Source organism: Schistocerca gregaria, chromosome 2 (assembly GCF_023897955.1).
Source record: "Schistocerca gregaria isolate iqSchGreg1 chromosome 2, iqSchGreg1.2, whole genome shotgun sequence".
Classification (NCBI taxonomy): domain Eukaryota; kingdom Metazoa; phylum Arthropoda; class Insecta; order Orthoptera; family Acrididae; genus Schistocerca; species Schistocerca gregaria.
Genome location: NC_064921.1, coordinates 1004800802 through 1004813554, shown reverse-complemented (window position 1 = coordinate 1004813554; position 12753 = coordinate 1004800802). Strand labels below are relative to the sequence as shown.

At 36.5% G+C, this 12753-nt stretch overlaps 1 protein-coding gene across 1 annotated transcript in view; it reads right to left on the bottom strand.

The window, feature by feature from the left end:
• Positions 1–12753, bottom strand: part of LOC126335507 (UTP--glucose-1-phosphate uridylyltransferase-like) — a 249487-nt gene that overhangs the window by 125875 nt on the left and 110859 nt on the right. Inside the window, exons 5-6 of the mRNA XM_049998861.1 lie at positions 4366–4571; positions 4217–4292 (exon numbers count right to left, since the gene is read on the bottom strand). Of these exons, the coding sequence (XP_049854818.1) occupies positions 4217–4292; positions 4366–4571 (282 nt within the window). The remainder of the gene's footprint in view (positions 1–4216; positions 4293–4365; positions 4572–12753) is intronic.

Sequence of the window (12753 nt, the reverse complement as noted above, 5' to 3'; positions counted from 1 at the left end):
AGATCAGCATAGCAAGCTTTAGATACAGAATTCTTATTAGTTTTGAACTGTTAATTAGAAGTAACTCTAATTTTGTCTGATTCATAACAGTGATATGGAAATAAATCCCAAGCTAAATGCCACTCTAGGAATGCATCACTAGCACACTGTGTAGACTTTTGCCTCTAGCCAGCCCTGTAATAGTAATTTAATTTATTTTCTTATTCCATTTTGAAATTATAGCTTCCAATCTTTTGTGCTGCAGTCTTTTCATGCAATTGCAAAAATTAGTCAAGAAAAGTAAGACTATTCTAAATGTCATTTAACTAGGAACAAATATTCTATTCCAGTTTAAAAGTGTTGCAATCAAGAAAATATTGTCAATGCCATACTTAATAGTTTATTTGTTACATTATTACTCCTCTACAAACCAATAAACAATAAGTGAAATCAAATTAAAAAGTAGTTTCACATACAACCGGCTACAAATACAAAAGAATTACAATAGAAGTTATTGGCAGCTAAAACAATTTTCTATTTACAGGACAGGGATCTAAATAAATTCTGTTCATTTGCAAACATCATGAGTTCCATGATAGAAGACCTTCCATTTCAAGGATGACTGATGAAGAATGGCTTAAATGTTAACACATAATGTAACTAGTTTTTAAACTATACTGAATTTTACCTACCACAGAATTCTGTAACTGAAGAATTAACAATATCCTCCACAAAGCTTTCATATGTTAAACAGTACTTAAATATGTAGAGCTTGTAGCAATTACATATTCTGGTAAAAACACAAATCATGTCTCACAACGAAAATGTTAGAAAATGGCAGAAACTACTTCTAGTGGTTTCTAGTGTACAGTCCTGCATGTGTTTCTAAAACTGGGCAGTTGATTGAAACATCAACCAGGAAGCAACATGTGTTCCTATGTACACTATTCTCCAGGTACAACACTCTCCCCTACAATAAAAGCATTTTTGTGATTTTGACAACAAAAGATTGATTGCTATACAGGAGATGCAGACATACTAATTATGACCATCTGAGATATGCACTGTACAAGTAGGACCTCTCATGGCCAGATGTGTGGTCTATCAGTCACCTCTGAAAGTGTTTGAAAATATCCATGTGCCAGGTCTAGAAATTACAAAATTTATTTGTGCATTTAGAGACTTATATTAAATTTCCCAACTCTGAATTGTTGGATGGTGTTACTAAATCCTTGCATGAGTTCATGGATTTGTAAAGTTTTTGCAGTACATTAACAGATTTTTTGCATTATCTCATGGAACACGACAGGTCGTCGGGACTATAAATACATTAACTTCAGTTGATGCGATGTGACAGGTGTGTGGCAATCATTGGACACACTGCCAACAAACTTTAAAGCTTATAATGCATTTTAGTTAGCCCATTCACTATATACATTATAAGGTTACATCTTGTGCAATAGGAAGGACACATCAGGTCACATGGCAATACAAAGCCAAGTTCTTGGATCACAGCTGGCATCAAAACTTCCTGTGGAACTCTAGAGACTAATTTCTAAAATGAAAACATCCACAGACCCACAATTCATAGAATATGTCAGGAATTACAAGAGGGTATCTAGAAAAGTAACTGCTAAAGCAAAATTCACGAGTAATGATAGTTTTATAAAACAGTCTAAAAACAAATCAAAACCTATATGGGGTATTGTGAAGACTGAAACGGGGAAGAGTTGTGAAAACCAGGACATTAGCCTCAAAAATTTTAAAAATGGCAATATTAATCAACAAGATTTGCCAAATTATATTAACAATTATTTCATAAATGCAACAACTTCATTAAGCTTAAAATTTACAAATGGAGAAAAACCTGAATATCGAAAAAGAGTTTGTAGAATGAGGGTAGAGCCAACAAATGAGGGAGAAGTGTTGAAAGTGATACAAAGCTTGAAACCCAAAATGTCAGCTGGCATAGATGAGGTGCCTGTGTCAATCATAACAAGGAGAGCACCACAAATCACAAAGCCCTTTGCACACATAGCCAATTTATCATTCAGTGAAGGAGCTTTTCCAGTAAGGCTGAAAATTTCAAAAGTGAAGCCATTATTTAAAAACGGTGACAAGTATAAGGTAAAAAACTATCGCCCAATATCTCTCCTCCCAGTAGTTTCAAAACTATTGGAAAAACTGATGAAGCACCGAATCAACAAATATCTAAATGACCGTAATTTACTAAACAGAAATCAGGATGGCTTCCAAGCATGTAAAAATACCGAAACAGCAGTAATGTGCTACACTGAACAAATAATCAAAAATCTAGAAAAAAATTATAGTGTAGTAGGAGTAAATTTAGACCTCTCCAAAGCTTTTGACACTGTGAACCAGGACATTCTTTTAGAAAAATTGGAAGCGTTGGGTATACATGGGATAGGAAATAAATGGTTTGAGTCATACCTAATAAACAGAACACAGGTTGTATGACTGACATCAACTTACTCCAACCACAAAATAAATTCAGTATCAGAGGCAAAAAATGTAGAAATAGGAGTACCACAAGGCAGCATCCTAGGGCCCAAACTATATATATAGAGGGAAACATTTCACGTGGGAAAAATATATCTAAAAACAAAGATGATGTGACTTACCAAACAAAAGCGCTGGCAGGTCGATAGACACACAAACAAACACAAACATACACACAAAATTCAAGCTTTCGCAACTGGCGGTTGCTTCATCAGGAAAGAGGGAAGGAGAGGGAAAGATGAAAGGATGTGGGTTTTAAGGGAGAGGGTAAAGAGTCACTCCAATCCCGGGAGCGGAAAGACTTACCTTAGGGGGGAAAAAGGATATGTATACACTCGCACACAAACACATATCCATCCGCACATACGATTTTTCACACCTCAGATGATGCAGCCAAAGCAATAATATTTGCAGATGATACTAGTGTGATAATAAGTGCACCAAAGCAATTGCTACCAACAGCTGCTGATAAAGTACTAAATTACATCCACTCTTGGTTCAATGCAAACAGGTTGACATTGAATGTAAATAAAACAAATTATATATTGTTTGGGAAAAGATGTCAAAATGTAAATCTCGATCTGGTGTGGGATGACAAAGCCTTAGACAGAGTGACATCCTCAAAATTGCTGGGGATTCATGTGGATGAAAACTTAAATTTTAATGACCACATAATAAAACTTGCACAGAAACTTAATTCAGCCTGTTTTGCCCTCAGAATTATTGCAAATGTTTGTACCTCAAAGGGTGCCAGAATGGCATATTTCGGCTATTTTCAATCTCTTGCCACATATGGAATAATATTTTGGGGTTCCACAACAGGGCCCCTAAAACAATTTTTTTTGTTGCAGAAGAGGGCCATCCGAATAATAACTCACAGTCATCCACTGACACACTGCAAACCCGTATTCAAAAAGTTTAGAATACTTACTATACCATCATTATACATATACAAATGTGTATTGTATGTCAGGACCCACATTGCAGATTTTCAGACAAATGCCAACTTTCATAACTACAATACCCGTAATAGCGCAATACTCCATACTCAGCGAACAAAAAGAACGAATACACAAAGGCATGTGAGCCATATCGGTGCGAAACTGTACAACGCACTGCCAGTCAACATCAGGCAGTTAGAAGATGATAACAAATTTAAAAAATTTCTAATAGAACAATGTTTTTATTCTGTAAATGACTATGTAGGTCAATAAATTTTTTCTGATGATATTTATAAAGGCAAATGGAAAATACTCTATCTGTACCTAATCCTTCATTACCTAACCATTCATTACATTTACATACTTAAAGGACAGCTCTTGTGTGATGTAAATATATACTTAAGCAGTGTTGTGTATATAAGGACTTGCCGTTTAGGGAGGACAAAACTAAAGCCTTATGAAAAACAGACTACGCATTTAAAATAACAAGCAGGGATGTATATAGGCTATATTAATTTCATTGTATTATTATTAACTTCATTGTATTATTTTGTTTTGTACTTTTTTACGTACATATTGTTTGTGTCCCATTTCTTTGAAATGGCTTAATGTACCCTTGACAACATCCATACAATATTTATTGTCAGCAGATGGATAAATAAAATAAAATAAATAAATAAATAAACTAGTTGTGAATCTCATAAAATAGCATCATTACAATCATCATTACTCAAAAAGAAATCAGATTAATCAAATTATGTACAACATGCACATACCTCTTCAATGAATTGATTAAGAAGCCCCGAATTGCTGAAACTTTCATAAAAATCTCCATGACCAGGGGGGTACCACCTATAAAACAGGACAGATAAGAAATTTTATACTGAGCATCTCATGAAGGATCACATTTAATCATATCACTTACGCTTCCTTGTTACTTTTGATATCACAGTCTGCTGTAACTGGAAGGAATGAGCTTTCATTTATTCGAGGGTAACAGCTCTGATTAAAGCAATGTATTTGCACATTCAAACCTTTGTACTTTTCTATCATTTTTTGAGTTTCACTTTCAGTGTTAAAAGAGTTCATTAACACCAATGGAACATTTGTGCCATATGTTGAATTCAGGTACTGTAAAATTAATTAGGAATAAATATGAGTGGCATTCACTACATTGTTATTAGTGGTACTGTATAATGCAGCATGTATATTTGAATATAAAATTATAGATACTTCAAATAATAAACCCATTTCAAGAAGATTAACTTAAGGAAAGAGGGAAGTAGGCTATCATCTACACAGTGGATGACAACATAAATGTAATTCACAGTTATGTCGACAAGGGAAATAAAAATCTCTCTTATTTATTTACTGATTTTTAATTATCATCAATTCTCTTATTAAGCACATCTGTCAGAAACCATGAATTCAAGAAAATGCTAATATTTTTATGTCTGGACCTAATCACTAGTTGTATGGCACATCCACCCTGAAAATTGGTCTGGCTTCAAAAATCACATGATACAACACAGTGAAACACACAAATTGCATATAATGTCCAAAACATAAAAAGAATAAAGAAAGTTTTTAAAATGAGCTGTCAATTGCAGCAAATCAGCCATCTTGACGATACTTCCTGGCAGATTAAAACTGTGTGCCCGACCGAGACTCGAACTCGGGACCTTTGCCTTTCGCGGACAAGTGCTCTACCATCTGAGCTACCGAAGCACGACTCATGCCCGGTACTCACAGCTTTACTTCTGCCAGTATCTCGTCTCCTACCTTCCAAACTTTACAGAAGTTCTTCTGCGAACCTTGCAGAACTAGCACTCCTGAAAGAAAGAATATAGCGGAGACATGGCTTAGCCACAACCTGGGGGATGTTTCCAGAATGAGATTTTCACTCTGCAGTGGAGTGTGCGCTGATATGAAACTTCCTGGCAGATTAAAACTGTTTAATGTGCCAGGAAGAGTCATATCAGCGCACACTCCGCTGCAGAGTGAAAATTCTCATTCTGGAAACATCCCCCAGGCTATGGCTAAGCCATGTCTCCGCTATATCCTTTCTTTCAGGAGTGCTAGTTCTGCAAGGTTCGCAGAAGAACTTCTGTAAAGTTTGGAAGGTAGGAGACGAGATACTGGCAGAAGTATAGCTGTGAGTACTGGGCGTGAGTCGTGCTTCGGTAGCTCAGATGGTAGAGCACTTGCCCGTGAAAGGCAAAGGTCCCGAGTTCGAATCTCGGTCCGACACACAGTTTTAATCTGCCAGGAAGTTTCATATCAGCGCACACTCTGCTGCAGAGTGAAAATCTCATTCTGGCATCCTGATGATGTTTATGGCCTACCCCAGGAAGATCCAGCCACTATCAAAATGTAAACCCGTCACTGCACTGAACATATCAGCACAAAGCAAACCACTGTATGTGTTTCCAATGATCTAGTGAAAATAAATAAACATGCAAGACCCAGGGACATAAAAACATCTTTCTGTATCAATAACAATATTCTTCCCTGCCATTTAAATGCATAATCTCTTAGAGGTAAAATCAGTGCATTACAATAGCAGATTGATAAAATTAACAGCACTGTTTCATGTATCAATGAACAAAAGGTAAAAGACTCTGAAATAGACTTTTGTGTTCATCTAGGGTACATACTAGTTACTAACTATTGCAGAAGCAGCATTTCACATGGTGGTGCCTCAATCTACATTAAAAGTAAGCTTGGTTTACATTATTCAGTCACAGACCTTAGCAGACAGTGCCTTGAATGCACTTTTGAAGTAGCCGGTATGGTAATACACATGAAAAATTGTAATTATCTCAGTTTATTGAGCTCCAAGATCTGATGAGATTGTATTTATACAAAAGTTAATACTTTAATATTGCAACTGTCCAAATATAAATAGCATGAAATTATTATTTTAGGTGACATTAACATAGATGTAAGGCGAAAGTAAAAAAATATGAGTCACATGGTTCACTCTCTAAACTGTCATTATTGTCTCAATGAAAAACCAACTAGTCTGAATGCATGTCTTGATAACATAGTTAGTAATGTACACAGAATATGATGTTATAGAATTAGGAATATTAGCTTACAGTGGAAAGGGGGGAGGGGGCAGGGGGCTATGGTTTAAAATAGAACATTCAGTTCGCAATATTGCACGAAGACAAGCAACATATAGAATTTCTAATGTAAAAAGAAAATGGATTGCTACCATGTGATGGGTAACAATAAAACATTTATAAACACTTTTCCACTGTCCTGTCAGAGGTTAAGTGCATAGTAGAAAAGACATGCCCCACTGTAATCAAAAGAGATCATACTAATATTACACATAAGCAGCATCATACCAATGAGTGCTATATGCCACTACTTAACAAACTTCAGATACTACTACTCGTTCTGAAAGATAAGTCTCATAAGAATGGTAGAGACAAGAAAAAGTACATAAATATGAGAAAACTCTACAAACCCAAAATTAAAAATGCTGTGTACACTGCAAATGATGAGTTTATTTCAGAGTATAGAAATAAGTATAAAATAGCAAGGAATGTCATTAAAAATAAAATTAGTATCAATAATGAAAACAGTTACAATCTGAATGCAATACTCCAAATGAATCTTTTGTATGATGGTTATCTGGAAACTAAGGTTACAAGGCATGTAGCTTTAGCATGGAATGTCGATGGGGGAAGTTGGCACCATTGCCATGTAGTGGGAAGCCAGGGGAAGGAGTGAGCTTTCCCAACGATCAGTAGCTCATTGATTAGTGTTGTGGGAACTGTTAGAAATGAGCATTCTCATTCCAGCTTCTGCCAAGTATGAAGTTGTTGTTGTTGTCTTCAGTCCTGAGACTGGTTTGATGCAGCTCTCCATGCTACTCTATCCTGTGCAAGCTGCTTCATCTCCCAGTACCTACTGCAACCTACATCCTTCTGAATCTGCTTAGTGTACTCATCTCTCGGTCTCCCTCTACGATTTTTACCCTCCACGCTGCCCTCCAATGCTAAATTTGTGATCCCTTGATGCCTCAAAACATGTCCTACCAACCGATCCCTTCTTCTAGTCAAGTTGTGCCACAAACTTCTCTTCTCCCCAATCCTATTCAATACCTCCTCATTAGTTACGTGATCTATCCACCTTATCTTCAGTATTCTTCTGTAGCACCACATTTCGAAAGCTTCTATTCTCTTCTTGTCCAAACTAGTTATCGTCCATGTTTCACTTCCATACATGGCTACACTCCAAACAAATACTTTCAGAAAAGACTTCCTGACACTTAAATCTATACTCAATGTTAACAAATTTCTCTTCTTCAGAAACGCTTTCCTTGCCATTGCCAGTCTACATTTTATATCCTCTCTACTTCGACCATCATCAGTTATTTTGCTCCCCAAATAGCAAAACTCCTTTACTACTTTAAGTGTCTCATTTCCTAATCTAATTCCCTCAGCATCACCCGATTTAATTTGACTACATTCCATTATCCTCATTTTGCTTTTGTTAATGTTCATCTTATATCCTCCTTTCAAGACACTGTCCATTCCGTTCAACTGCTCTTCCAAGTCCTTTGCCGTCTCTGACAGAATTACAATGTCATCGGCGAACCTCAAAGTTTTTACTTCGTCTCCATGAATTTTAATACCTACTCCAAATTTTTCTTTTGTTTCCTTTACTGCTTGCTCAATATACAGATTGAATAACATCGGGGAGAGGCTACAACCCTGTCTCACTCCTTTCCCAACCACTGCTTCCCTTTCATGCCCCTCGACTCTTATTACTGCCATCTGGTTTCTGTACAAATTATAAATAGCCTTTCGCTCCCTGTATTTTACCCCTGCCACCTTTAGAATTTGAAAAAGAGTATTCCAGTCAACATTGTCAAAAGCTTTCTCTAAGTCTACAAATGCTAGAAACGTAGGTTTGCCTTTTCTTAATCTTTCTTCTAAGATAAGTCGTAAGGTCAGTATTGCCTCACGTGTTCCAACATTTCGACGGAATCCAAACTGATGTTCCCCAAGGTTGGCTTCTACCAGTTTTTCCATTCGTCTGTAAAGAATTCGCGTTAGTATTTTGCAGCCGTGGCTTATTAAACTGATAGTTCGGTAATTTTCACATCTGTCAGCACCTGCTTTCTTTGGGATTGGAATTATTATATTCTTCTTGAAGTCTGAGGGTATTTCGCCTGTCTCATACATCTTGCTCACCAGCTGGTAGAGTTTTGTCATGACTGGCTCTCCCAAGGCCGTCAGTAGTTCTAATGGAATGTTGTATACTCCGGGGGCCTTGTTTCGACTCAGGTCTTTCAGTGCTCTGTCAAACTCTTCACGCAGTATCGTATCTCCCATTTCGTCTTCATCTACATCCTCTTCTATTTCCATAATATTGTCCTCAAGTACATCGCCCTTGTATAAACCTTCTATATACTCCTTCCACCTTTCTGCCTTCCCTTCTTTGCTTAGAACTGGGCTGCCATCTGAGCTCTTGATATTCATACACGTGGTCCTCTTCTCTCCAAAGGTCTCTTTAATTTTCCTGTAGGCCGTATCTATCTTACCCCTAGTGAGATAAGCTTCTACATCCTTACATTTGTCCTCTAGCCATCCCTGTTTAGCCATTTTGCACTTCCTGTCGATCTCATTTTTGAGACGTTTGTATTCCTTTTTGCCTGCTTCATTTACTGCATTTTTATATTTTCTCCTTTCATCAATTAAATTCAATATTTCTTCTGTTACCCAAGGATTTCTAGCAGCCCTCGTCTTTGTACCTACTTTATCCTCTGCTGCCTTCACTACTACATCCCTCAGAGCTACCCATTCTTCTTCTACTGTATTTCTTTCCCCTATTCCTGTCAATTGTTCCCTTATGCTCTCTTTGAAACTCTGTACAACCTCTGGTTCTTTCAGTTTATCCAGGTCCCATCTCCTTAATTTCCCACATTTTTGCAGTTTCTTCAGTATGAAGTGCATGCTATAATTTGCTACCTAAATGATAAGGACATGAACACCACTGCAATTCGTCAAAAAATTGTTTCAGTTTTTGGAGAGGACATAATGTCAAGGAAGCATGAGATGAAATGAGTACCGAATTTCAATTTTGGAAGAACCTAAATTCACGATGAAGACAGAAGCAGAAGGCTCTGTTGTGACTGATGATGTGGTGCAGCAAATTGAAGAACATCTTCTCTCTGATCGAGCTGCATGCAGTTTGTCCAAACATTTCATGAAATGTTGTTCATGAAATTGTAATTGATCAATTAAATTATCACAAGTTGTGAGCATAGTGGGTGCCCAGGATGCTTAACGAAGCACACAAAATGAACATAGTCAGTGCGAATTGTGAATTTCTTGACTGCTTTGAGACTGAATGTGAGTCTTTTCTCAGCTCTATAGTGACAGGAGATGAAACTTGGGGCTATCGTTGTACTCCAGGGAGCAAATGACAATCAATGCAGTGGTATCATAACCATTCTCCATCAGCCAAATAATTCAAAACTCAGCAAACAATGAGGAAAATCATGATGTCAGTGTTTTGGGACAGAAAAGTGGTTTTGCTTGTTGATATTTTTGAAAGAGGTAAACAAATACATGCTGTAACATACTGTGAGACCATGAAGAAACTTTGCAGAGCCATACAAAACAAACATCACAGAATGCTGACAATGGGAGTCTGTCTCCTTCAAGACAATGCACGTCCACACACTGCTCGTGCAACACAAGAGTTGTTGAGTTTCTTTGGTAGGGATGTTTTAAGCCACCCCTCTCATAGTCCTGACCTCGCACCTAGTGAATATCATCTGTTTACTACATTGAAGGAACACCTTCATGGAAAACACTTTCTGACGATGACGAGGTGAATACCAAAGTGAATAACTGTTTGAAAAAGATGGTGGGAGACATCTATGACACAAGAATCGAAAAACGTCTCCCACAGATGACAAAAAGTATTGGGGTGAATGGTGATTATGTGGACAAATAATGCAAGATCTGTACTACAATGCATGTACATTTTGTTACAATAAATTGATTTTTTGTACTTCAAAAAATTATTGTAACCTTAATTTATGGATCAGCCTCATAGATAGTGCTACCATCATACCTCCATTCAATAATTCTGCTGTAGATGCAGAAGCCATACTCACTCCCACAAAACAGACAAGCAGTGAGAAAATTTACTAGAATCCCAATTGTTTTAAATGATATCAATAAACAAGCTAAGCAATTCCAAAATAGAAGATTATTTTTACATTCAGTATTTCATCACAAAGTGTATAGCAAAGGAAATCAAAATGCCACTTCTCTCGCTGTCAAAGTGCTAGATGAAGAAATTTTCCAGAACATCTTAAGATCACAGTTATATTGCATAATCATGAATAAAGGTGAGAAAAGCCTCCCAAATAACTACAGACTCATTTCAATAGTACCAGTCACATCCAAAATAGAATAGAAAACTGTATGCATAAGTGGATATACAGCTATTTTGAGAATAATAAAATTTGAAATGAACAGCAGTTTGGATCCAGGTCTTGCCAATCAACTGTGAAAGCAAATGAAGCTTTGGTGAACAATATTTATGAAGTGTGCAAAGAAATGCTAAGTCTGGAACATTTATTGATGTAAGCAAACCATCTGACTCAGTCCCATATGACAGTCATAAAAAGTTAGAATATTAAGGCACTGAAAATGTTTCACTCAGTTTATCCAAATCTTATTTAAGTAACAGGTTACGGCCTGTTTATGCAAATAAGCAGAGAAAAGCAATACTCCCAATAAAAACAGAAATATCCCAAGAATTTCTTCTTGGACATTCCTGTTCACTGTCTGTGTTAATGACTTTTAAATATCAAATATCATGTAACAATATACTATATGCTTATGATACGGCACTGACAATCATAGGGGAGAATTAACAGAGTTTACTAGGTAACAACAGAGAAACAATACAAATGACTAGTCATTTGTATTGTTTCAGGCAGGGTTAAATCTGACTTTGGCACAGAAGGGGGTAAATTATGCTGCCACAAAAGTCCTTGGTCACTTACCAAACAGCATCAAAAGCCTGACAGATAGTCAACCAACATTTAAAAATAATTAAAAGAATTTCTAGATGACAACTCCTACTCATTGGCTGAATTTTTAGATATAATATTAAGGGAGGGAAAAAAACTAACTTAAGCATTAGTGTCATGCAATATTTTGTGTAATGTAATATCTTGTAGAGACATCTTTCATTAACCTGACACGTTCCACATCATTATGAAGTGTCGTATTCATGATCTATGGAACAAGTATTAATCTAATCTAATCTAATCTAATCTTGGTGTCAGGCCAATCAGCTGTGCATAAACCAGACAGAAAGAGAGGATATAATTTTTAATCTCAAGGTAACTAAAAATAAAACAGTGAAATTACTTGAAGTGGTCATAGACTGAAAACTGTCTTGAGACAAATGCACCAATTATTCATACAGCAAACTGTAATTTCAATGAGTCACTGAATTGACCAACTCATACAAATGCCTGGGTGTAATACTTTGTAGCGATAGAAATGGAATGATCACATAGACACAGTGGTTGGTAAAGCAGGTTGTAGACTTCATTTGTTGGTAGAGTACTGGGAAAGTGCAATCAGTCTACAAATGAGACTGCTTACAAATGACTCATGTGACTAGTTCTAGAAAATTGCTCAAGTATGTGGGACCTTTACAAAATAAACTAACAGAGGATGCTGAATGTATACAGAAAAGGGCAACACAAATGGTCACAGTTAGTTTGATCTGTGGGAGAGTGTTGCAGAGATATGAAGAAATTAAACTAGAAGACTCTTGAAGACAGATGTAAACTATCCTGAAAAAGTCTGTTAACAAAGTTTAAAAAAACTAGGTTTATATGATGACTATAGGAATATACTAAAACCACCTACATATCGCTCACAAAGGGTTCGTGACAATGAGATTAGAATAATTACTACATGCACAGAGGCATTCAGACAATCATTCTTTCCACACTTCATGTGTGAATGGAATTGAAAGAAACCCTAATAACTGGTACAATGGGGCATACACTCTGCCATGCACTTCATGGTGGTTTGCAGAGTATAGGTCCAGATGTAGATGTACATTTATATTGTATAAATTAAGAATTCAAGTACCTGGTGCGCATACTGACTAATAAAAGTGAAGTGACAAAAAAAGTACACCGACAAATAATAAGCACCACTCACATGTTCTTTAGTTTGAACAGTTTATTCAAGTCACATCTAATATCACAGAAGAAGAATATTCAGCTGTACACAATACTAGTACAGCT